The sequence below is a fragment of the Protopterus annectens genome, chromosome 9.part0 (genome assembly GCF_019279795.1).
Source record: "Protopterus annectens isolate FY-2018-M chromosome 9.part0, PAN1.0, whole genome shotgun sequence".
NCBI classification, from domain to species: Eukaryota; Metazoa; Chordata; order Ceratodontiformes; family Protopteridae; genus Protopterus; species Protopterus annectens.
In genome coordinates, this window is record NC_056743.1 from 203242281 (window position 1) to 203269713 (window position 27433).

The following is a 27433-nucleotide window of genomic DNA, read 5'->3' on the forward strand; positions in this document are numbered from 1 at the left end:
CTCCTCCTGTTGTAGAGTTTGTTTATGGCAGGGATTCACCAGATTAGCTTCATTTTTTGGAGGAGAGTATCTTGGTTCTATTCTCCATTTGCATGGGTGCTGTGAAGTTGGTCACCTCTGTTTTTAGGAGCCCAAAGTTAACTTTGGAGAAGTTTTTCATGGTGGTTACCTTTGTGGGGGGGGGGGGGGGGGTGATTTGGATTTCCAAGGTGATTAGTTTGTGGTCTGCTCTAACCAGGGAGGAGCTGACTATTTTTGTAGAGCAACGGTCACCCATGTTAGCAATGACCAGGTCAAGGATATTGCTACCTGTAGTAGGGATAAGAACAAGCTGATCCAGGGCATTGGAATTAATGAACTCCAGGAAATGGGCAAGTGTATTGCTACATGAGTAGTTTTCCCAGTTAATGGAGGGGTAGTTGGTCGCCTAGTGGGAGAGTGTTAAGTTGGACACTAATATTCTCCAGGGTACTTAAGAATGTGGAGTGTGTGTCTTGGGACATGGTTGGGGACCTATAGCAGGCTTCGAACTGAATCACTGTCTTACCCAGTGTTAGTTGTACCTGAAGCATCTCTGCTGCGTTATGTTGGGCTACCAGTCTGGAGGTGTGCACATCCTTTATGAATATGGAAACACCACATCCTTTGGAGCTTCGGTCCAAGTTCTGGGCCCGAAAGGTGTGGAAAGAGTTATAGCCTGGTAGTGTAGGGGTGCTTTCTGCTGCCTTGAACCAGGTCTCTGTTACAGCACAAATGTCGATGCTGTCCATTTTAAGGAGTGCTTCGAGTGAGTGCATTTTGAGATTTAGACTTCTAGCATTGAGCAGCATGACCCTCAGATTGCTTTTTTTGTAGCTGTCACGGTGCTAATTTAGTCTTTGGAACACCGCCTAGAAAAGGCACTATAGTGGTAAAAAGAGCCTTGGCCAGTATCCAGAAGCCCAGGGGTGACAGATGCAGGCCATCTCTGGCAAAGCATCGAGGTCGGTCAGTTATGTCATCCCAGGCAGACAGATACTGGATCCCTGTAGAATGACAGCAGAAACTTAGCCAATTGTTGAAATCAGTCATTTTCTGCTTGTACTGTAGTATTATTCTGGGTGTTGGTAGGATGCTGCTCAGGGCTAGGGTCATACCCGCCTGGGCTATGTAATCCTAGAGCTCCTCCATGTCTCTCTTCATGTAGTCCTGGGAGGTACGTCTCAGGTCATTCAAACCCGATGTACAATGACTGTGTCATATTTGTACCTGTTGTTGAGGGACCTGAGTGCTTGTGTTATATGGTTGGTCCTGGCACCTGAAAGGCAGCTGACTGTTACTTTCTCCTTATTCAAGCTAGTGAGTGGGACATCAGTGTGCCTCACTATTAAGTCACCTATGACTAGTGTGTTGGGCATGCTGTTTTGCTTTGGGGGCTTTGGTTGAGTGGCACAAGTTTTGGAGAGTTATATGTCTTGTGATTAGTGTTGTGTTGTGGTGGTAGAGTGCATTTCTGCTTTGGAGGTCTCTGCTGTTTGGTTAGATTTTTCAGAGCCTCCGTGAAAGTGGGTGTGTGGTTTGTGTTTTTATCTGAAGGCAGTGCTGGTGTGTGTTCTCGAGAGCTGTGTGTTCCATATGGTATGGTGCAAGTTTGACTTTCTCCTCTTGACCAGCTATTCCTGTTTGGCTGGAGAGAGCGTAGCTTTCTAGTTGGATATGTAAGTACATCTCTCACAAGTCTGAGTGTTGGGAAGTAAGAGGAGAGTGTTGTCTGTGTATGTGAGGCAGTTGCTACAGTCCCTCAGGATGCCCAAGTTTACCAGGTTAATAGGAGAAAGCACAGAGAACTGACCTTTAGACATGCCTGAGGGAGTGGGCATTAATAAGAAGTACTGGATCTGTTTCCTTGTAGAATGTTTAGTGCTGGTTTCATTTTTGTGTGCTTCAATAATTGCTACAAGAAGTCTGGTAAAGTGCTAGACTAAAGCCAGTAAAAGTGCAGAAGAGGAGAGAACTAGTAGATCTAAGGGAAACATTGAAGAGCAGACTTTGGCACCGCTCAGATGCTTACAAAACAGTCCTGGATACAGCAAGTCTGTATCTGGACTTGACTAGTTACAGAAAACGTGGGGAACACGTTCAAACGCGAGCTTTTAAACCAGAAAGTTGAGAGAGATGGAGAAACCACCCAAATGGCCAATAAACTGCAATTTCTGGACCAGAAACCACACCTTCTCTTGTGGTAGATAGGCTACCCAGTGCTTACCACTCCCACTGATAAGCTAGAAGGTGTCCTTCAAATACAGAAAGGCTTGGGGGCTCAGAAGCTTACATACAGTCCTGGATACAGCAAATCTGTATCTGGACTAGACAAGTTACCGGAAAGGCGGGAAAAGCGCAAACGCGAGCTTTTAAACCAGAAATTTGAAAGAGATGGAAAAACTGCCCAAACGGCCAATAAACTACAATTTCTGGGGCAGAAACCACTCCTCTTGAGTCATGTGTGTCTTTATGTAGTCCGGGAGGTACATCTCAGGTCATGTTATGCCCACATGTACTGTGACTGATTCATACTAGTACTTTGGGTTTAGTGACCCGAGTGCTCTTGTTATCTAGCGAATCCTTGCCCCTGGCAGGCAGCTGACTGTAACTTTCTCCTTATCCAGCCTTGTGAGAGGCACATCAGCGTGACATGCATTGGAGTCTCTTGTGACCAAAATACTGAGTTGTGTGGCGAGTTTGATAGATGTGATACTATGAGATGATGTTTTATGTGTTGTGGTGAGAGTTGTGTTTGTGTGCATGAGGAGTTTGAGAACTGGGTCTGGGAGTCCTTTGAGGTTTGGGTGAGTTACATTGTTTAAGTAGAATTCAAGAAAATGCCAGAGTTGTGAAAACATTTTATGGAAACATTTAATGTTACTTAGAGATTTTAAGTAACATTCTCATTTCCTTAATTTTAAATAAAATTTTAGTGTGTAATGAAATAAATAAGCCTGTGCTTAAGTCATCAACTTGGTACACATTTAATATGACCACTTGCTTCGTTACTAGTGATTTAATATCACTAGCTTGTTTTTGTTGCACTGTTCATCTCTTGTGATACAAATTCTGCTCTACTTAGCTGTTGTTTTCTCTCTCTTGTAGGCTGTAATAAGTCTGATGTGGTTTAGTAATTTTTTCTGCACTTTACGGCATATGGACTGCTTCATCTAGAAGAAATATAGTGTAATTAGACAACAATGTAAGGCCAGAGGTATACATTTCTGCACATCATTACCGTGCCAAACTTGGAGCATTGAAGGAATGTATAAGGTGGCAGTCCTGTTCATTGCTGAACAATCTGGAAGGTTCAGTTAATGGCATTTTAAGGAAGATGCATGGCCACCACAGAATACAAAGTAAATTCTGCATATCAAGCGTAGTCTAAAAAATGTGTGGCATGTTTAGTGTCAGACGTGCAGACATTGCATCCATTTCAGGCAGTGCAACACAGACAGATAATTTTAGTGTCAGATTTACTAGTAAGTTAAATGTTTTGGATTTTGCATTTAGGTGGGAATATAGTTTGGGGAACACATTTTTGTTGGTTTATGTCTTTTGCAAAATTTCAGTTATAGTGCAGCTTGAGGGAGCAATAATTCTGCAGTAGTACTTTTATACAGCAGAGATGACTCTCCACAGCTGTACTGGGCAGCAGAATTAGAGCAACTGCACTGAACATTCTGAGCTGAATGTTTGAATTATGTGCCACCACCTTGTGTATTTTTTTTTTCTATATTAATTTTTTTCTGAGGCTCTGGAGATTGGGAGTAGTAAAAGATCAACAGTTGTTTGCAGTTTATCTTGTCAGATCTAAAGTAACTCTCTCAATACTTTCCAGTAACAGTACTACTCTGTTTTCAGATATATTGAAAGATAGTAAGCCTCGGCTTACTATTACATACCAGAAATGTAATGTACAACGTACACTTATGAAATGCATGTATATTTTTGAAGTTTGATGTTCATTTTTTTTTCTTGTGCCTCCTTTACAACAGGATCAGATCTGTTTGATGACTGTTGACATGCTGGAATTCATGCCTGTGAACAAGGATCTGCGGAACACTGTTGCAGTAGGACACAAGCTAAGATTGTCCTTCTCACCTTCCACTGGACTTTACCTTGGGATATACTTGCATGCGACAAAACGAGGACAGGTATGAATGCAGGAAATGTGTGTGAGATGTGATTGTGAAAAAGGTGCATAATATCATTTCTTCACTTGCAGAACCATGTTATGACCATTATTTGTTCTTTTGTGCATCTCTATGAGACAAAGTACAGTTGTGTACACTTACCATAAATGTAGATGTTCGAGTGTATTCACTGTTACAGTCATTACATTTGGGTTATCTTCTTGCAGGTAGCCCTCAGCCGGCCTGATTATCAAAGTCTCGGGTCCTGCGTCTGTTGCTCTCTCTTCTTCCATGACGTCAGGTAGTCAGGGGTATAAAGCATGCAGCCAATGCCATTACATCAGTTTTTCTTGCCCCAGATGTCAGGTGTCCCATAATGGGAAGCAATTTATATACAAGGTTACACCTCCAACAAAAAGCAAATACACCAGAAAGCTTAAATACAGCAAACAAAAAGAGAGGTATAGCCAATAGAAGTCAGAGGGTTGGAGGGAGGGTAACCAGGACTGCAACAGTGAATACACTTGAACATCTACATTTATGGTAAGTGTACACAACTGTGCTATGTTCTTCGTGTTTCACTGTTGCAGTCATTACATTTGGGTAGATTCCCAAAGCTAAGGAAGGGAGGAGGCAATTAGAGAGCATTAGGACCAGCTATTAGGCCCTGCAAGACTGCAGTGGCAAAACCAGCTCTGGGTTTAGAAAAAAATAGGTAAGTGGTAATGCTTGATGAAGGTATGAACAGAACTCCAGGTAGCAGCTTCTACGATGTCCCTGATAGGAACACCTCTGAGAAAGGCTGTTGAAGTAGATGCAGCCCTGGTGGAATGTGATCTTATCCCCTGTATAAGGGTAGGTTTTCCATGGTGCTTATAGCAGAAATGAATGCAATGGCCTATCCTCTTAGAAATGGTTTGTTTTGAAATGGCCTTCCCCTCTGCCCCTGCAGCAGAGGCATCTAGCAGCTGTTCAGTTTTCCTGAGAGGCTTAGTCTTGTCCAAATAAAATCTAAGTTGTCTGTGCACGTCCAAAGTGTGCAGTATTCGTTCTCCTTTGTTCTGTGGATTAGAAAAGAAGGTTGCCAAATGAATGGACTGATTAAGGGCCACACTGGATGCCACTTGGGGCATAAAGGAAGAATTGGTCCTGAGGGACACCCTGTCTGCATGGAAGATGATAAAGGGCTCCACTGCCATGAGGGCCTGTAATTCAGACACTCTTCTTGCTGAAGTGATGGCTAAAGGGAAGGCTGTTTTCCAAGAAAGGAATTTCAACTCTGCAGTTGCAGCTGGCTCAAAAGAAAGTAGCATGAGCTTTTCCATTACAAAGTGAAGGTCCCAGGCTGGAGTAGGGGCTCTCCTGTGTGGTCTTAAAATTTTGGCCCCTCTGAGGAATTGCTTCAGCACGAGGTGAGCAAAGAGGGATGGCTCAGTATTATAATGTGCTGAAATGGCTGAGGCATGAAATTTAATAGAAGAGAAGGAAAGGCCCTTGTGAAGCATCTCTGTTAAGTATTGAAGAATATGCGGTTAGCTGGGCACTGTTGTGCCCATCCCCTGAGTTTGGCTCCAGGAACAACATCTTCTCCAGTTTTCAGCATAGTATTTTCTAGTACTAGGCCTCCTTGCATCCAGAATGACATCCAGCACTTGCTTACTGAGGGATGGTATTGGAGAGCTCAGGTAATTAGCCAGGCTGCAAGGTTCAGGGTTTGAAGCTGGGGGTGCAGAATCTGGCCCTCCTGCTGGGACAGCAGGGAAGGGGTCTGAGGCAGGTGCCATGGTTCCAGCAGTGACATACTGCGCAAGAGGGGGTACCAGTGTTGACATGGCCAGTCTGGTACAATGAGTATTGTCTTTGGTTTGTCCTGTTTGATCTTTAGTAGAACTTTCAAGAGGAGAGGCAGAGGGGGAAAGTCATAAACTGAGAGGCTTTCCCAGGTGAAGGACAGGGCATCCACTTTCCAAGCTTGTCTGTGGGGAGTCCTTGTACAGAATTTGTCCAATTGGTAGTTCTGAGGGGAGGCAAACAGTTCTATCTCTGGCTCCCCCATTTGTTTCTCAAAATGTTGAATATATTTGGTTCAAGTTTCCACTCGTGTGGGTCTATGAGATTTCTGCTTAGGTTGTCTGCCAGTGAATTTAGCTTGCCTGGTAGAAATGGAGCTTGTAGGTGCACTTGGTAGCTCAAGGCTGTGTTCCATAGAGCCATGGCTAGTCTGCAAAGAGGGTATGAGTGGGTTCTCCCCTGCTTGTTTATGTACCACATAACATTGGTGTTGTCTGTCTTTACCAGTAATTGTCCTGGAAGAATCTGGTCCTTGAAGGCTGTCGGAGAATTCTGTACAGCTAACATTTCTTTTTGATTGAAATGCAGGTGCATTTGAGTCTGCTTCCATTTGCCCTGAATGCCCTGCTAAGTGAGCCCCCTATGCATAGTCTGATGTGTCTGTTAGGGTTTGGGCAGCAGGGGGTAGAGTGAATGGCAGTCCCTTGTTGTGGTAGCAGGCCTTTGCCCACCAAAGGAACTCTGTTTTTATACAAGGAATGATAGGAATCATTGATTCCAGGTCCTGAGAATGTTGACACCATAGTCTTTTTAGATACTGTTGTAGTTTCCTCATATGCAGTCTTGCATATGGAATTAGCAGGATGCAAGAGGCCATGAACCTCAGGGCTTGCAGTATTTTCCTTGCAGATAGCTGGGTCTTTGTGTCCAGTAGTTTGAAGTAGGCTGTCAAATAAACTTGTTTCTCTGGCATGTGAGGTAGGCCATCTGGGAAGTTGTGTTCAAGCTTGCTCCCAGGAATACAATTTGCTGGCAGAGTACTAGGTGAGATTTCTTTTCGTTTATGGTGTACCTCAGTGAGGTTAGCAGTTTCTTTACAAATGCCAGATGATTTAATAGTATGTCCTGGCTTACTGCCTGAATTAGACAATCGTCCAGGTATGGGTATATTTGAATATTTCTTTGCCTGCAGAATGCAATGACTGGAGCTAGGCACTTTGTGAATACCCTGGGTGCAGTAGATAAGCCAAAAGGCAGTGCAGAGAACTGATAGTGCATGTAGCCTGCTCTGAAGCATAGGTATTTTCTGCAAGATTTCCTTATTGGGATGTGCAGGTAAGCTTCCTTTAAGTCCATTGTTGCCAGCCAGGCATTTTTGCCTAGCATGGGAAGCAGCTGATGAAGTTATTTTGAATTTTGAAATTACTTTAGAATAGACAGGTCCAGGATAAGGACGCCAGGAGTTGTCTTTTTTGGGTACCAGGAAAAGTCTTGAGTAAAAATGTTGTCCCCATTCCTCTGCTGGGACACTTAGAAGAGAGAGAACCTGCTGTTGAGCCTCTGCCCACTGATTTGGGGGTAGGTATGGCCAACCGTTTGGGGTTGGTAAGGTGTGGAAGTGTAATCTGTATCCTTGGGGAAACTATATTTAAAACCCATTTGTCTTGGGTAATGAGCTCCCAGTTTTTTGCATGCAAGCGATCTTTATCCCCCTAAAGGAGCAGTCAGTTGAGCAGGGCTTGGAAGGTTTAAGGTTAAGTCATTGTGACATTTTACCATGGGGGGTGTCTTACTACTTCCAGCTTTGGAAGTGGGAGCCCCCCACTGCTTAGGCCTGTGAGTACCTTGAGACTGTAGCCTAGGTGGTCTGCTGTTCCAGGGTTTGGACTGAGAAGGCCTGGAAGAGGCAGGAAAGGACCAATTCTTAGAAGGCCAAATGCCTACTAAATCTGGGAGGCTGTACTTGCGGGGAATCTTTAACAGTTTGCATAGATTTAGCTTTTTCCTCCATCTTTTTAAGTACGTCTTCTACTTTGTTGCCAAACAGAAGGTCTTGGTTTAAGGGTGCATCCAGTAATTTAGCTTTAACATGACCTGTTAAAGTTTGCTCCTTAAGTCAAGCATGCCTTCTAAAAACAGACCCCAGTGACAGCAGCCCTGCAAGATGCCTCTGAGGAGTCAAAACCACATTGCAAAGTATGTTTACCAACTTTTTCAGCAGAATACATTAAATCCTGTAATTCTTTATTCTCAGTACAGTCAGGAATCAACATAATTTTCTGTTTAAGTAAACCAATAATATGCTGCTGATATTTTAACACATGAAACTGGCAGTTTAAGGCCCTAATGGCCAAAGTAGCAGTGTATACCTTTTTACCCCATCTGTCCAGGGCCCTAGAATCTCTGTCAGAGGGGGTAGGGTTTTTGGCAGTAGTAGCCTTAATGCCTTTGAGTCCCTGTGAAATGGTCTCTGGGTCCGCAGTTGGATTCTTAGAGGAACTTGTGAGAGTCAGGTACTCTAATACCTGCCAGGTTTCCTGGGAGCCGGAGGTAAAGTGTCTGGGGCCAGGCTAGATTCCAAGAAGGCATCATCTACAATGTCCAGTACAGGAGGGATAGCTAAAGGCCTTTGTTGAGGTAGGAGTAAGAATTCCCTAAGCCTCTTTTTGGAGTCAGAGTAATCCTGGATTTTCCAGCGGAAATGATCCCTAAGAGTGTGCAAAGCGTCACCAAAAGAGAAATCTTCTGGAGGAGAAGCAGAGGGGATGGAGTCCTCCTCATCAGAATCCTCATAGGTAGATGAGGGCAAATCCTGGTCATCAGAAGAAACAGCAATTTCAGAATCATGATCAGAAGAATCGGAAGGAAAGTCAGTTCTAGGTCTCTTAGAGGGAGAAGGGTGGCTTCCCCTGATTAGAGTAATAAGGTCTTCAGCCATTCTTATTTGTTTTTTAGGCATAGGGGCCTGACCATGCGGTCTGGGTGTCGGTTTTCTAGGCATGGATCGAGTTTTAGGCCTTGAAGAAGAAGATGATGTTGGTTTGATATGCAAGTCAGTAGGCCTGAATTACACCCTCAGAAGCCGGTGCCTGCACAGTGGCTCCGGACCCATCCAAGGTAGAGACATCCGCAGGTTCCATAGTCGAAGAAGCATCTCGTGGCATACCGGACTCCGAATGGGTCTCAAAGGCTTGCGAATCTGAAGTAGTGGGTATCAGTAGCTGCGAAAGCATATCACTGAATACCGGCGAACTAGCGACTAGCTTAACGGAAGCGTTGTCGGCAGCTTTGGACCTATGCGGTCTGTCTCTATTTTTATCTTTGCGTTTTTTCAGAATGTCAGTAGTCGGATGGCTTACTGAAGCCATTTCTGGATAATTAAACCGAGTACCGAAATAGTTTGCAAAAATGAACCAATGACGAATAGTTCGGGGATTGACTAAGGCACAAAACGACAGCGAGGGATGTAGTGGTCTGGGCCTAAGTAAGGAATGCAGAACGAATGAAAATCTTTGAGATATTTGCTTTCCACAGGTAATACAATTGTTAACTTTTACTGACATCTGTTTAGAGCAAGAAAAAGGATCCCCAACAGGGTAGCTTTTTTGAAGATTTAGGTTCTGAAACTCTAAAATGAAAATTTCACGAGTCTGCTGACCGGCACTTACGAACTGCTTCTGCTTCGGGCACCGCACGGCAAGAAAGACTGATGTAATGGCGTCTGCTGCATGCTTTATACCCCTGACTACCTAACGTCATGGAAGAAGAGACAGCAACCGACGCAGGACCCAAGACTTTGATAATCAGGCCGGCTGAGGGCTCCTTGCAAGCAGATAACCGAAATGTAATGACTGTAACAGTGAAACAAGAACATCGATAGTGCATTTGATAAAATCACTTTTGGCATCTTTTACTTATTGTGTGTGTGTTTTGTGTGTGTGTGTTTTGTGTGTGTGTGTTTTGTGTGTGTGTGTTTTGTGTCATTTGGTATTTTAAATTGTAGTAATTCAGAAAAGGCTGCTGTCCATAAGTTGGCTGCTTTGGTTAGCAGTGAACTAATTTTTGTGCTAAGGCTAATCCAAGAGTTCTACAGAGCTTGAGTTATGCTCATCCTACGTACTTGACTGTCTGCAGCCAGCTGCAGTTTTGCTTGTGAATGGTTTATGAGCATATGAAGACAGACCCAGTTGTTTGTCTCGTGTACTGCTACTAAGAAAGATTTTGTTTAACCAGGCGTTGTCCATATGGATTACCAACTGCACTGTCTTGTCTCCAGAAAGCTAACTGGCTTGTAAGTCAGCACAGTCTAACTTCTACCAGATAAATGATTACCCTCCAGTACTATTTTTTGTGTGTATCCACAGCAGACATTTCTACCATAGCCATGTGATCATCAGAGATTTCCTTCAACCGCTCCGCATCTGTCTGGTTGGTTTTTCATGTGCCCATGTATGATTGCTGGAAGCATCATTTCCTTATTTGTGCACTCCATGTTGCAGCAGTGAGTGTTGGCTCAAAATACATCCATTTTATGGACTCTCAAGACTTACAGGATCTTGGAGAAAAATAGCAAGATACTTTTTTAATGATGCCTATTTTTCATACTGATGTGACCATACGGTGAAACTATGCAGGTAAATGGGGGTGGGGTGGGAAGGTGTAACTGCTTCCTTACAGCAGTATTTTTTGTTCTGTTTCATTGCTGTAACATAAGAAATTCTGTAGCCTTTCAAATATACAAGTTACCTTGGGGGTCCCACAAGAATCCATTCTTGGCCCTCTTCTCTTCACATTATTCACTAATAACCTGCATGCTGCCACCAATTAAGCCATGTTAATACATTATGCAGATGAATCCACCTTAATATGTACAGCCCCAAAATTCCACCATCCCTGGCAAATAACATAGCAAGCCTGCTCTAAAGTACAAACCTGGCCTAACCAATGCCCAGTTTATACTTAATCCCAGTGAAACAAAACTCATCGTGTTTCACCATACAAGATCCTCAGACCCCTCTCCTCTATTCAAAATCACCTCATCAAACAATACCGTCATTACCATAGTCCCCCCACACCAGACTCCTGTGAGTAGTAATGGACCAAAACATCAACTTTAACTGCTTGGTTTATGTGGAGATCAAAGTCCACAAAAATGGGTAGCCTGTACAGGAGCAAACCTTTCCTTGCAAGCAAATCCAAAGTCTCCATTGCCAGAACCCACCTTCTCTTTACTCTCGTATATGCATCTCCCATCCTTGCCAAGCTCAGGAAAACTTACATTAACAAACTAAATAGCTGCCATAACAAAATAACCAAGATGTTATGTGGTCCTATTTCTCCTACATTCTTTACTCACGGGTTCCCGACTCGGCCGACTTATTTCTCTAGCACGAAGTCTCTAATTGGCTGGGCTAACCCGGTATCCCAAGATGCACGTCGCCCTAGCCCCAGATCTCGTTTGCCGCTCGTAGAGTTAGGACGTGGTCTCGCTTGGCTGTGGCTAAGTACCCCTTTTCAAAACTTTTCATAAGTCTTTAGCAGTCCGTTTCTTGTAAAAAAGCTATTTAATAGCTAGTTTTCATTGTGAGTGTACTGTGTAAGCGAGTAGTGTTTTTTTTTGTGTGTGTGGTATCCCTCTGTTTTGGCGGGCTAGGCCCGTTTAAATTAGAGGACCTAGTCCTCTCCTGTGTTGTTTTTTGTGTAAACTTGTGTTTTGTTTGGTTTTTTGGTCGGTAGTTAGATTTCCTTGCTGCACCAAAGAAACGTTTTAAATTAGAGTTTCCTTGGCTGTTCGTAGTTTTTTTCCTGCCTTCCTCTTGTGTCTGTCGTTGTCGGTTGAGTGGGTGTTGTGAATTACTATGTCTAAAGAGCATAAACCCTCTGGGTTTAAAAAATGCTCAAAATGTGGCTACAAGATGTCCATTACAGATGGGCATTCTATCTGCGTTTATTGTCTTGGTGCTATTCACCTGCAAGAGTCCTGCAGTTTTTGCCACGCTTTCAGCCCGAGGGTACTGCAGGAAAGAAAAAAATAGGCTGATTTTGAAGGGCCTGGTTAAGCCTTCTTTTGAGGAGTCCTTAGACTCTTCTTCTAGTACTAAGTCTAAGACTTCCAAGGCCAAGAAAAGATCTCTGGCTCCATCTGTCTCCTCGGAGCCCCCGGAGAAGGTTTCGAAAGTGGATACTGCCTGCTCGGCTCCCTTGTCCTCGGGGCTGCAGGAGTTATCTGTTGTACTGGAATCGACCTCTGCCCCGATTTTATTGGAGCCGGTCACCCAGTGTTAGGCACGAGTCTCCGGGTAGGAGATCCTGATCTTCTATTTCCTCCAAATCCTCTAGGCTGTCTGATTTGGATGTGGATAGGGTGGTCCAGAGGCTCCTGCAGTCGCCGGTGTTAGCAAAATTGTTCTCGGCTCTGACCCAGTCTGCTCCGGAGCCAGTCCCTGTTCTTGTACCGATGATTCCTCCTCCGAGCACCCCTGTGTTGTCGGAGCCAGAGTGCTCCGTGCCGAGTGATGTTCTCGTGTCGACTCCGATACCCCTTGCGAGTTTATCGGAGCCGATGTCGGTTCCGTCCTCTGGTTTCGGTACTCGGGTTTCCTCAGTCGGACCCGAGGGGGATCGGCTCGGGGAACCCAGACACCGGTTGTGGTCTCGGATACAGGTCGGTCTTCGGATTCGGGGGGACCTGCCTTCGAGGCCATGAGGAGCACACTGGCCAGATCGTCAGTTACATCACCCGGATCGGTCACTCCTTCCCGCTACACCCCGGCTAGAGCTTCTGACACCCCCCTATCCGTGGATGGCAGAGCCCGAAGGTCTGAGGATACTGCTATGAGCAGTTCCCAACTTTCTGAGGGCCCCTCGGTGTCGGTGCCTGAGGAGCCCCCTAGAAAGAAGTTGTGCAAGAGGAAGCACATAGACTCCCAGGACGAGTCCCTCACTTCCAATACCGGCCTCGAGGAGCCAGAGGGGTCTCCTAAGTCGTCCTCCGATGATGTCTTTCTCCGACATCCTGGAGACCTTGAGGCAGAGAGGCGACTGGCCATCCAAGACCCCCCTCTGAGGAGGAGTCGGTATTCCTCAAGGCCTTCGGAGCTCAACCCTCCGCCTCCTGGGTGTCTCCACCCTTTGATGAACTCCTGGATTTGATTTGTCGAAGGGTGTGGGAGAGCCCTGATTCTGTGGAACCGGTGCCCAGACATCCAAATAAGTTTCTTTCTGCTCCCCCGGGGAAAGAGTTCCTGACCAAAGGGGTTTCCCTAGATGCCTTGGTGGTGGCGGCAGCCACTCGGCAGGAAGTTGCAGAGGCTTCTTCCGTCCATCCTCCTAACAAGGAGTCCAGGAGTATGGACCGGTACGGGAAGCGTACCCTGTCTTCAGCGACCTTTACTTTGTGGTCGCTGAATTATCTTTGTCATTTTACTCTGCTCTAGAGAGATCTCCTTAAGGAGCTAGGAGACACTCTGACGGGTAACTTGCCTGTGGCGGTAGCGCAGACTGTTAATGCCCAGTTGTCTACCCTTGGTTCCATTGTCAACTCGTCCATGAGGCTCATATCCTATGCAGCCGAAGGGGCGAGTAGGGCAGCTAGCTCAGGTGTAGCTCTCTGATGGCAAGCCTGGATGCAAGCCTGGATGCACCTGTGTTATTTCGTGGAGGCCTTTAAGTCTTCCTTCACTGATGCCCCCTTTGATGGGTCCTCACTCTAAGGGACCAAAGTGAAAGACACCCTCACCAGATGCGACCAGGAGGGGAAGACCCTATCTGCCGTAGGGGCCCGTTTTTCTCTTCCTTCTAGGCCTTACCCCAAGGCTCAGAGAGGAGGGAAAATGTGGTTCAAGAAGTCACAGAAGTTTTTCCCTGCCGCTCAAGGTGAGTCCCCCTTCAGAGGCAGAGGAGGGGGAACTTATTCTGGAAGACGCCGTCCTAGAGGCAGAGGAGGCCCCCGCAACTCGGGAGACCGCGATTCCTTTAACGGGTCTTCCTTTCAGCGTTCCTGAGGTGTTGCCCGACTGTGCTGTTCCAGAGCCAGTCGGGGGCCGAATTCCATTGCATCTGGAAGCCTGGGAAAGCATCACCCAGGATCGTTGGGTGCTTAGAATAGTTACCGGAGGTTACACTATATCCCCTTTTTATCAACACCCCTTCCAGTCAAAAGAGTCCCGGACGTTCCACCAAGTCAACGGGATCAAGCAGCACTAGAAGTTTCAAAGCTGCTAGAAAAAGGAGTCATCCAACCAGTCCCCTCAGACCACATCGGATCAGGAACTTACTCAAGACTCTTTTTGGTGCCGAAAAGAACAGGGGACCTGAGGCCCATTCTGGATCTCAGCCGATTGAATCACTATGTTCTGAAGTCCAAGTTCCGAATGGTCACTCTTCAGTCCATTTTTCCCTTGCTGGAAAAAGGAGTATGGATGTGCTCCATCGATCTCAAGGATGCCTACTACCACATCAAGATGGACAAGGCATCCGGGAGTCACTTATGCTTCTGGCTGGGAGCCAGCCACTTCCAGTTTCGTGCCCTGCCCTTTGATCTCACCACAGCCCCCAGGGTGTTTACCAAGTGTTTGGCAGTGGTGACGGCTCACCTGAGACGTCGGGGATTCCAGGTGTTTCCATATCTGGATGACTGGCTTCTTACCGCCCCCACTAGGCATCTCCTCATTCAAGCCAGGGAGGCTACCATTACACTTTGCCAACAACTAGGAATTACCTTGAACTGGGAAAAGTCTGCCTTGCTGCCCTCACACCGTGTTGTTTTTATAGGCGCAGAGCTAGCCTCCATTCAAATGCGGGCCTTTCTGCCACAAGAGAGGATAAGAGTGCTGCAGTCTCAGATTCACGCATTGCTGCCCCTCAAGAGAGTTCAGGCCAGGTTAGTTCTCCAGCTCCTGGGATCCATGGCTGATACCATCATGCTGGTGCCTCTAGCCAGGTTACACATGCGGATCCTACAGTGGCTCCTTTCGGCCCAATGGTCCTTTCAGAAACTTCCTCTTTCCCACTTGATACTTCTCACGGAACGGTGCAAACAGGACCTCCGCTGGTGGCGTGACTTTGTTCCTCCAATCTGGACAGGGGGAGGAGCTTGATTCCTATGTCTCCAGTGGCCACGGTGACCACGGACGCCTCTCAGATGGGGTGGGGGGGGGGGCATTATCTTGGCAGGACGGTCCAAGGCACGTGGCAAGATCACGAGGTACACCTGCACATCGGTGTTCTAGAGATGAGAGCAGTGTTACTAGCGTTGCGGACTCTCCAAAGCTCTCTTCCTCTGGGAACAATTGCAATTCATTTGGGCAGCATGTCCGTGGTGTGGTACCTGAACAAGCAGGGGGAACCAAGTCTTATCCCCTCTGCAGAGAGGCCATGCGAGTGTGGCACTGGGCAGTGTCTTCCCAACGGTTTTTAGTGGCAATGCACATTCCGGCAAAGACCAACGTGATAGCGGACAGGCTGAGCAGAGCTATTCTGATTCCTTACGAGTGGTCCCTGAACAACTGAGTGGCGGTTCAAATTTTCAACAGGTGGGGTCAGCCTTGCTGCGATCTCTTTGCCAGCCCTCTCAATGCCAAATGCAGCAAGTACTTCACACTGATCCCCCCACAGGGGGAGTCACCCAGGGATGCTCTAGTCCACAGTTGTCCCCCTGGTCTGATCTATGCTTTCCCTCAGTTTCCTCTGTTTACCAAGAGTGATTCAGAAAGCCATATCCTTGGGAAGCAGGATGATTCTAATTGCTCCACACTGGCCTCGACAAGTATGGTTCCCTTTTCTTCAGCAGTACGCAGTGGGACGGTCCTTGGACCCTGGACCCAGTGCCAGACCTACTGATTCACATGTCAGGACAGCTCCATCCCTCCCTGCGAACCCTCTGGTTGACAGCCTGGCTGCTCCACTTCATCACTAGTTAGATGACATTCCTTTTCACCTGAGGTGGTACACATCTTGTCTTCGCCTCATAAGTCTTCCACCAGAAGGATTTATTCCAGCAAATGGAAGAGTTTCTCCATTTGGGCTCAGGTCCCTAGGTTTGGACCCCTTCACAGCCCCAGTTCCGTCGGTCTTAGATTTTTTAGCCATGCTCTTCCGACAGGGCTCTGCGCCTGCTACCATTAAGGTGCAGCTGGCTGCAATTTCCAATTTTCATACATCTTACGAGCCTTCTCTTATGGGCCATAAACTTTGTAAGGCCTTCTTGAAAGGCGCCTGGTTACTTCGCCCTCCTATTTCAGAACCTGTTATGCCATGGGATCTAAACCTTGGTTACAAGCCATCACTTCACTGCCCTTTGAACCTGCTGCCACCTGTGAATTAAAATTTCTATCTTGGAAAACTGCTTTCCTAATAGCCATTACATCGGCCAGAAGAGTATCAGAGATTCAAGCTTTATCCATTAAACCTCCGTATTTGACCTTTCATAAGGACAGAGTTTCCTGAGACTTAACCCGTCCTTCCTTCCGAAGGTGTCATCCACTGTTAATCTTCATCAGTTTATTGAGTTACCAGTGTTCTTTCCAAACTTTTCCAATAAAGCAGAGTTTAGATTTCACCAGTTGGATGTGCACAGACAACCAAGATTCTACTTACACAGGACTAAGCATATTAGGAAGTCTGATCAACTGTTTGTGTCCTCCTCTGAAAACAGAACAGGTTGTCCTATTTCCAAGAGCACAATTTCTAAATGGATTAAAGATTGTATTCCCTTTATCTATTCTTCAGCAGGCAGAAATTTACCTTTTCCCGTCAAAGCTCACTCTACCAGGGCAGTGTCTATATCAATAGCTTACCATGCCAGGCTTTCATTGGATGATATTTGTGCTGCGGCCACCTGGGCCTCTCCGCACAGCTTTATTACTCATTACAAGTTGGACGTGGCTTCTAGGGGCCGGGCTTCCTTTGGTTCCACTGTTCTCAGGAGTATTTTCCTATGAGCCGCCCAGGATAGAGGTGCTGGGGACGCTGTCCCGTAAGTAAAGAATGTAGGCGAGATAGGAACACATAACATCAGGTAATTATGTACTCACCATAACGATCGATGTATGTGGTCCATCTCGCCTCACATTCTTGCGTACCCTCCCACCTGCCCCCTTCCTGTAGGAGTTGGAGGAAAATTGGCTCTGAGAACCCTTCAATGTCACTTGTTTTTTCTTTCCTTTCTGGCTGGAGCTCCTTCCAGTGGCGGTTGTGTGTGGGGTGTGACTGGAATGGCTGCAAACTAGATCTGGGGCTAGGGCGAGGTGCATCTTGGATATCGGGTTAGCCCAGCCAATTAGAGACTTTGTGCTAGAGAAATAAGTTGGCCGAGTCGGAGCCAATTCCCGGCTCCGAACCCATGAGTAAAGAATGTGAGGCGAGATGGACCACATACATCGATCGTTATGGTGAGTACATAACTACCTGTTGGCTACAGATCCCGTCACTGTCATGCTCTCAGACAACTCTTGTGGTTAGAATTCCCCAACCTACTAACTTTTAACCAGCTCTCCATGGCCCACCAAATACTCAACCAATGCAAAAAACTTCCTGCTCTCAAAGGTCTGTTTACACACTGTTCCACTATTCGAACCCTGCACTCCAGTAACAAAACCTATTAAACATCACTAAAAGTAGTAATAATGCTGGTGACTCTCTGTACTCAAATAGCATAACCAAAATCTGGAACTCCCTACCCATAGATATTAGATCTATTACCAGCATCACAGACTTTAAGAAATTACTAAAAGATCACCTAATATCCATTTGGATCTGGTCATGTACTAACCCTGGATAACTTCCCTCACCCAGACAGAACCTTAAATTACACTTCTATCCACTCTATAACTCCTGTAACCTCCTTCTCCCTACACAGTTGTAAACTGTATTCTGTTAGATGACATATTAATTTTTCTGCAGTAGCTTAAGATAATCTAAGATGTACTGTGTTTGTGTTTATCTCATCTCTCATGTATATATTTTTGTTTAATCCCCCATGTATATAAATTTGCTTTTCTGATCTCTGCTAAAATGTAAGTAGACACGCACAATCTGTGTATTATACTTATTTTCTTTTTATGACACGTATTAGTAAAAATTTGCTGGAGTTTTTCTCCTCAGGCCTCTGCTGAAAATGGACACTGTTGTCCAGTTGGACTGTCCCGGTAAACACATTTTAGATAAATAAAATAAATGTTCAGGTGATTTGGGTAACCAAGTTAGTTCCATACAGTGGCTGATAAACAGCTGTGTTTAAGAGCTGTTGGTTTTAATCAAACATAGTGGGATGTTGTCATTCAAGGATATACTTCATTATTTTTATGTATTAATTTATTTACTCTGTTAACTGGGTTTATCTGACTATGACTATGTCCTTCTCAGGGGAGATTGGAGGTGGCATTCATACTGACTAGAGGAAATTAGGCCAAGGGACCAGGGAACTTCCTCTATTTTTTTTTTTTTTTTTTTTTTTTAAGTGCTGTGGACTTTTGCATCCACCTGAACTAACATTAAATCAGACCATGGTTTAACATCTCATATGCGTGACAAACAGTTCTGTTGATCTCTGCTTCAAGAGATCTGCTCTTTAGAGCATTTTGATCTGTAGCCTCTGTTCTGCTTTTATAGCTCCTTTGCCCTTTTGTTTTTTTTTTTTGCTTGAGATTTTACCCAAGTGTTATACCCACTTTAGAAGGCTCTGTGAACTGGGATGTTTTGTAGTAGGAGCCTTCCATCTTTCCTTAAGGGAAAAAAGGTGAGATATAAACTGTACATGTGAGAGTGTTCAATCTCGCCTTTGTTCTTACACATGGGTTCGGAGCCGATCCTCGGCTCCGTGCCGGCTGACTGCAAGCTCTGCATCGAGAAGAAGCTCGAGGACATCTAATACCCACAATCCCCCTCTGCCTTTACCTCAGATCTAGTTTGCCGCTGCTGCATACGCATCGCTGGAGGCTAGCTCGAGGCTTTTACAGATAAGAAATTATCTATTCTGTTACATTTTTTTCAAAAAAACTACTTTAAACTACTTTAAATCTAGTCTTTTAAGTTAAGAGTAAGGTGTGTGAGTGAGTTTAGAATTCTCGGTTCCTTAGGTTAGTTACTTAGTTTAACTACAGGGTACAGAGTTTTTCGGGGCCTACCACCCCTACTTGGATAACTGTGACTAAGATATTGTTGTAGTCTGCTTTCAATAGAAATTGACTTCTATTACCGGATTTGACTCTTTTTCACTGGAATTGACTTTTTACTGGACTGGACTGTCTCTTTTCTCTTGGTATTATGTCAGAAAAATTGAAATCTGGCTTCAAACGTTGTCAGTGTGGCCAAAAGATGTCGGTCACAGACAACCACAGTTCCTGTGTCTACTGTCTTGGCCCTCTCCACTTACAAGAGGACTGCTCTATTTGTCACTCTTTTAGTGGGAGGGTCATGACAGATAGGCGCAGGAAACTGATGGACAGGGGATTGCTTAAACCCTCTTTCCAGGAGGCTCTGGATGCTTCAGACCAGGCATCCAAGTCTTCGAAGGGGTCGAAGGCGTCGGAGCCAAAGTCATCGGCTCCGAGCTCTTCGGGTCTAGTTAGATCACCGGTTCCACAGACTTCGGGCCGAGTGTTCAACTGTTGGCAGTTTCCGAGCCTCGAGTCTTGGAACCGGTGACGGAGCTCCCTCCACCGACTCTGCTGAGGTCGGCTCCGTCTTCGATCCCTTCAACTCGTTCTTCTAGACCCCTTTCCGACACCGATGTGGACCGTGTGGTGCAGAAGCTGATGGAGCATACGGCCCTATCCAAGCTTATCTCGGTCTCCTCTCAGTTGATGTCGAGACTTGAAGGCCTGCCACTATCTCCACCTGTTCCTCCTCCGAGACCTGTCCAGTCTTCGGAGCCGGAAGAAGCTGACCTGATGATTGTGGAGCCCTCGGTGCCAGAACCGTCTTTTTCTCGGTTGGCACCGTTCACCTCGACTCCATCCGATCCGGTACCGGAGTCTCGGGGCCGAAGATCTGTCCTTGGTTCCGGGACTGAGAGTCGGACCGATGTTTCGGTTCCGACGCTCCCTCTTGGGGCTTCGGCACGGATCGATTCGGTTCCGTCCTCGGGTCGGTGCCTTCGGCTCCTGTTTCGGGATTCTTCCCATTTCTTCGAACCGGGAGATGCCTCGACTCGGGACCCGGGGCCTTCGACCTCATGAGGAAGGTGTTGTCTACCCAGACAACCACATCAGCAGGTACAGCTTCTCCTCCCCACAAAGGACCGTTATCCTCCTCTGCACCCACGGCCACGTCCAAGCGTCGGGCACCAGTGTCTCAGCCACCCCTGGAGGGTGCCCCCTCTTCCTCGGAGGCTTCTTCGGATGCTCCCCACGAAGAAGTTCCTAGGAAAAGACTGTGTAAGAGGAGACACTTGGATTCTCCACAAGAATCCTTGACATCTGATACTGACTTAGATGAGTCAGAAGGGTCCCCTAAGTCACCTTCAGAGGATGTCTCTTTTTCTGACATCTTGGAGATCCTGAAACAGAGAGGTGACTGGCAAGCCCTCCCCCCTTCTGAGGATGAGTCAGTTTTGCTGAAGGCATTTGGTGCCCGTCCTTCCTCCTCCTGGGTCACTCCGCCCTTTGATGAGTTAATGGAATTAATTGCTCGAAGGGCGTGGGAAACTCCTGACACGGTGGAACCAGTCCCTAGGAAGCCAAATAAAGTACATCACGGCACCACAGGACAAAGCTTACCTCACCAAAGGAGTTCCAGTAGACGCCATGGTGGTGGCAGCAGCCACGAAAAAGGAGATGTCGGAGTCTTCCTCATCTGTCCATCTGCCTAACAAAGATTCTAGGACCATGGACAGATACGGGAAGCGCATTTTCAGTTCAGCGGCTTTCTCTATGCGTTCCCTGAACTATTTGACTCATTTTACACGTTTACAGAGGGATCTAGTCAAGGAGTTGGGAGATGCCCTCCAGGGTGCTACAGATGCCGCTGTCTCAGAGAAAGTTACAGCGCATCTCAACACCCTTACGTCAATTGTGAACTCGTCCATGAGGCTGATATCCTATGCAGCCGAAGGATCAAGTAGGGCAGCGGCTTCAGCGATTGCTCTTCGTAGGCAATCCTGGATGCGCTTATGTTCATTTGCGGAAGCCTTCAAGTCTTCCTTTACTAACGCCCCATTTGACGGAGCCACACTTTTTGGCCCTAAAGTAAAGGAGACCCTTACCCGGTGTGAACAGGAGGGAAAGACTCTGTCTGCTGTCGGAGTCCGTTTTCCACCCTTCCAGACCGCACCCCAAAGGGCAACGTGGTGGGAAAATCTGGTTTCAGAACCCCCAAGGATCTTTCCCAAACACACAGGGTGATGCCCCCTCTAGAGGCAGAGGGGGGGGGCAGAGGTGGAAGACGCCGCTCTGGCGGCAGAGGGGGTCTGCAAAACCAAGGTGACAGGGATAACCTCCCTGGTAAACCTTTTCAGCACTCCTGAGAGGAGGCCCGACTGTCCTGCTCTGGAGGCAGTCGGGGGTCGCTTAGCTTTATACCCTCAGGCCTGGCAAAACCTTTCCTCAGACAATTGGGTAAAAAGCGTTGTTACCAGAGGTTACAAAATCCCATTTCTATCCACCCCCATTCCAAAAAGAAAGCTCCCAGATGTACCACCCCATCTGCAAGAGCCAGCAGCTACAGAAATTTCAAAGCTGCTAGAAAAAAGAGTCATCCAACCAGTCCCAGCGGACCAAATAGGATTCGAACTTACTCAAGGTTCTTTTAGTTCCAAAGAAAACAGGGGACTGGAGGCCAATTCTGGACCTAAGCCATCTCAACACCTTTGTCAAGAAGGAAAAGTTCGAATGGTCACGCTTCAATCGATCCTTCCATTCTTACAGAAGGACGACTGGATGTGCTCAATAGATCTGAAGGACGATACTACCACATCAAAATGGCCAGGGCGTCCAGGGATCATTTGCACTTCTGGCTGGGAGCCAGTCACTATCAGTTTCGAGCCCTGCCCTTTGGCCTGACCACAGCCCCCAGGGTCTTCACCAAATGCATGGCAGTGGTAGCGTCTCATCTGAGGCCTAGGATTCCAGGTGTTTCCGTGATCTGGACGACTGGCTCCTGTCTGCCACCACCAGGCGACAACTGATACAAGCCAGGGATTACACCCTACAACTTTGTACACACCTTGGCATTTCAGTAAATTTCAAAAATCGTTGCTACAGCCATCACAGCATATCTTATTCATAGGAGCGGAATTAGATACGCCAGTTAGTTCTAAAACTTCCTACAGAAAGAATAGTAGCACTTCAATTCAACATTTCCTTCTTCTGTCGTCCAGAAAGTCCCCAGCAAAAATTGTTCTGAAAGTTTTGGGTCTCATGGCAGCTTCTCTCATTGCGATACCATTGGGAAGACTGCACATGAGAGTGCTACAATGGCTTCTATTTGCACAATGGTCATTCCAACAACTTCCACTGACTCACGAAATATTGATAACGAAAACATGCAAATCACACCTAATGTGGTGGTTACAGACTTGCAACCTATCCGGCGGAAGACCATTTGCGCTACCCACACCGTCAGCGACGATAACCACGGACGCTTCCCTGATAGGGTGGGGGGGCATCTTTCAGGGACAGACAGTCCAAGGCTTAATGGACCAATCTGGAGTACAATCTGCACATCAATGTTCTGGAGTTGAGGGCAGTGTTTTTGGCGTTGCAACACTTTGCTCCCCTTCTTCCTCCAGGGACCATTGCAGTTCAGACAGACAATATTTCCGTAGTCTGGTACATAAACAAGCAAGGGGGAACCAGGTCTTACCAACTATGCAGAGAGGCCATGAGAATTTGGCAATGGGCAGAGTCCACCGGTCGCTTTCTGATCGCAATGCACATCCCGGGGTCATCCAACGTCATAGCCGACAGGCTGAGCAGGGCAATACTATTGCCTCACGAGTGGTCCCTCAAACAGTCAGTTGCGAGAAGGATTTTTCGCAAATGGGGTCAGCCTACCTGCAATCTGTTTGCGTCTCCAATGAACGCCAAATGCAGGAGCTACTTTGCCCTATTACCCCCTCCAGGGGAAGTCCCCAGGGACGCTGGTGCACGATTGGCCCCGGTCTCCTATATGCTTTTCCTCCATTTCCCCTGATTGCAAAGTTTCTACAGAAAGCAAACAACCTTCAGAGGACTATTATTCTCATTGCTCCGTTCTGGCCTCGTCAAATTTGGTTCCCCTTTCTATTGCATCACCGCATTCGGGGACCTTGGATGCTGGACCCAGAGCCAGATCTACTGACTCACTCGTCAGGAGTTCCTCACCCATCCCTGGAATCTCTCCATCTAGCAGCTTGGCTGCTCCGCTTCCCTTTCTAGCCAGGTCAATTCCCCTTACATCGGCGGTTCAAGATATTTTGGTAGCTTCTCATAAAGTTTCCACTACAAAGACTTACACCAGTAAGTGGAAACGTTTTGTCTTCTGGGCGGAGTCACATCAGTTGGACCCTGTTACAGCTCCGTTGAATAAGGTTTTAGAATTTTTGACTGAATTATTTCAGGAAGGAGCTTCCCCGGCTACCTTAAGAGTACAGTTAGCTGCCATTTCTAACTATCATGTAGAAGAAAGTGGTGCACCTATTATGTCTCACAGACTTTGTAAAGCTTTTTTAAAAGGTTCCTTTCATATCAGACCACCAGTCAGAAGTCCGACATCACCGTGGAATTTGAACTTATTGCTCTCTAAATTGATGTTACCACCCTTTGAACCAGCTTCAAGTTGCACTTTGAAATTTTTGTCATGGAAAACATTATTTCTAGTGGCTATTACATCTGCTAGACGGGTGTCTGAGCTGCAGGCCCTGTCGGTCAAACATCCTTATTTAATTTTTCATTCTGACAGAGTATCCCTACGCACTAATCCATCCTTTCTTCCCAAAGTTTGTTCTACTAGTAATATTAATCAGTCCATCGAATTACCCACCTTCTTCAAAAACCACTCTAATAAATTAGAGTATATGTTGCACAAACTGGACGTCCATAGACAACTCAGATTTTATTTGGATAGAACAAAAGATCACAGGAAATCTGATCAACTATTTGTAGCTTTTGCTGACAGCAGAAAGGGTCTTGCAGTTACGAAACGAACTCTTTCGAAATGGCTAACTGACTGTATCATTTATGTTTATGAAGCTTCTGATCAAACATTATCAGCGAAACCCAGAGGACATTCTACCAGATCAATTTCTACATCTTTGGCTCACGCAGCTCGTTTACCTTTAGACACTATTTGTGCGTCTGCTACTTGGGCTAAACCACATACATTTATATCTCATTACAAAGCGGACAGGGTTTCTAGGGATAGGGCAACCTTTGGTTCCACTGTGCTCAAGAACGTTCTCCCTTGAGTTCCTCAGGATCATGGAGCTAGGGACGCTACCCATGTGTAAGAACAAAGGCGAGATTGAACACTCTCACATAAAGAAGTTATGTCCTTACCATAACGTTCCATGTGGAGTGTTCATCTCGCCTTGGTTATTACACTCCCACCCTTCCCACCCTTAGGAAGAACGTTCGATTTGGTGCCTGGTCTGGAGTATTCTCCTTCTGCTGTTGCAGTATTACTGTTACTATCATACACTGGGTATGTTTGTATATATGTATTTTATGTATATAGTTGGCATGTGTGCGTGCTTTATGTCTGGTTTGCTTGCAAACTAGATCTGAGGTAAAGGCAGAGGGGGATTGTGGGTATTAGATGTCCTCGAGCTTCTTCTCGATGCAGAGCTTGCAGTCGGCCGGCACGGAGCCGAGGATCGGCTCCGAACCCATGTGTAATAACCAAGGCGAGATGAACACTCCACATGGAACGTTATGGTAAGGACATAACTTCTTTTTATTGTCTATCTGGTTCCAGCTCTGCCATTCAGGCTCCAACTAGTACAGAGTAGCTTTGCCCTTACTTTAACTTTTCGTGGGTGCCATTAATCTACCACCCGTAAAAGCATCAGTGGTAAGTCTGTTGTGCCCAGCTGGTTCCATCTCTGCACCATTTCCCATCCATTAATGCAGAGTTTGTGCCCATTCTGTCAGCTGCACTATTAATACACTAACAGTAAAAATGCCTTTAATTACTCAAAACTGGCAAAAATTCTCCACAACAAGAACTTTTAGTGTTTTTATTCTACAAGTGGAGGAAAGTGTTAAATAACACTCTAGTGATAGAAGATTTTTGCTGGCTTTGTTTTATTTTATTTTTAATTATTGCTTTACTAACATCCTGCAGACAACCAATTTTGGTTTTGTTACCGGTGATTAATCAGTTCTGAAGTGCATGTGCTTGTATGATAAAATATCCCCATTTGCAAACAAAATCCCACATGTAAGATGTGTATTCATAATGCAAGCATACTTTGCTAACACAGCTCCTACTCTGCCCTCCCTCGTTCCCCATGTCCTGGCCAACTATGCACACAGTCTTTCCCACTAATATCTCAGTTGGCAGTACTTTTTCGTTGCCCGCACAAGGCCCAGCTATACAATTAGGGCATTATCTGAGGACACTCCAGCCACCTTTACTTGTATTGAGAGATCGTGTTATGTATGATGTATTGTCCTTTTAAGAGGTGTTTTGATCATTGTAATTAATTGATTTATTAGTTTGGCTAATTTATACAAATATTTAAGCTGAGGGAATGCAATGTTTTGTGAGCACTGAGAAAGAGCTGTGAGCTTTGTACCTATATATATTTCACTACAGCATTTTATTAAAGTTTTACAGTGTGACGTTTGGATTTGGGATTGTTTTACATGCTTTGGCTATTCTTTGGAGCCTTTGGTTGCTTAATTAATTTTCTTGGTGTTCATTTATAAACATATATTTCTACATGATATTTCTAATAAATATGTAATATAATATGAAAATATTGTAAAAATATGAATTACTTAAAATATTCTCTTTAAGGTATTAAAGTTTAGCGGATGTAAGCTTCAGAAACAGGGGTGATAGAAATCAATCCAGTTATACCTTGTTCTCTGTTGGCTTGTAATGCAAATTGCCAATACATTTCTCTGTCCTCAAGAAGGTCTTCCCATTGACCTCCTCTAGGATTTTTTTTAAGTTAACACACACAATTTTAACTGGCTATTCTCACATATTCTTGAATGTTTAGCTAATGAGTTAGTTTCAATATTATAAATATTGTATATGTGTTAAATTAATTTTTTGCATCAGTTTCTGTTTTTCCTATGTAAAAGGAGCCACAGACAACACATTTACATATATAAACCATCCCTAAACTGTTACAGTTGTAGTACTGTTGCACATTTGTCTATTCTGCTAACAGTATTAATACTACAGTAAACTCTCAGTCAAGCAACCGGCACAAAAATAAAAAATCAAAGATATGCAGTACAATTTTCATGGGTTGCACTTTGTTTTCCCCTCAAAAATATACCTTACATTTTTAGAGTTTGAGTTTTAAAAAAGGAAGATAGGAATAAATTCCCTTTCTCCCCAACGTGAGAACAAGTCAAACCAAACAAATAGTTCAGGGTACAGTATTAGTCAGGCCGATTTTTAATAACTCTCAACCAACCAAAAACTACAGATGTTCATCGTGTTTCACTGTTGCAGTCATTACTCTTGGGTTATCCTGCTGGCAGGCTACCCCCAGTCGGCCTGAATTCCAAAGTCTTGGTCTGGCATCGGTTGCTGTCGCCTCTTCCCTGACGTCAGTGCGCCAGGGGTATAAAAGATGCAGCCGACGCCATTTTCTTCAGTTTTTCTTGCCGCGCGGTGCCCGATGCAAAAGCAGTTCGCAAGTGCCGGTCGGCCGAATCGAATTTCAGATCCAAAGTCTTCATTAAAACTAAGTACCCCATTGGGGAAACTTTTTTTCATGCTCCAGACCGATGTCAGAAAAAGTTAACAATTGTATTTCTTGTGGGAAGCAAATACCTCATAAGGATTTTCATTCTTGCTGTATTCCTTGCCTAGGCCCTGATCACGATGTTGCTAGCTGTCGGTTTTGTGCTAGATTTAACCAATGCACTATTAAGCGTTGGTACGATTTTGCGTTTCATTACTTTGGCCGAAGGTTTAATTATATAATGCCGTCGGAAATGACCGGAGTTTACAAAAAACGCAAGGAAAAGGACAGGCATCCGAGGTCCAAAACCGACGACGAGGCCCCTGCTAGGCCAGTCGCCGGTTCTCAGTGAGGCGCTTTCGCAGCCCCTGACACCCGCTACCGACTCCCACGTGGAGCCGACTAGGCCTCTGGATACTCAAGGTATTGGACCCTCGGAAACTATTTCCTCAGATGGGTCCGGAGCCGCTGAGGAGGCATCGGCTTCTGAGGGTGTTTTCAGACCTACACAATTATATGTCAAGCCTACCTCAGCTTCAAAGACTAAAACAGCTCTAAAGACAAAGAAACAAGTACAGCATTCTCCTGGACAGACCCATGCCTAAGAAACAGATGCTTAAAATGGCCGAAGACCTAATTA

The 27433-nt window shown here is 45.6% G+C and overlaps 1 protein-coding gene across 1 annotated transcript in view; it reads left to right on the forward strand.

Moving 5' to 3' along the window:
- NUP160 (nucleoporin 160) overlaps positions 1-27433 on the forward strand; it is a 1498284-nt gene that overhangs the window by 295889 nt on the left and 1174962 nt on the right. Inside the window, exon 9 of the mRNA XM_044082750.1 lies at positions 4020-4178. Coding sequence (XP_043938685.1) covers positions 4020-4178 — 159 coding nt within the window. The remainder of the gene's footprint in view (positions 1-4019; positions 4179-27433) is intronic.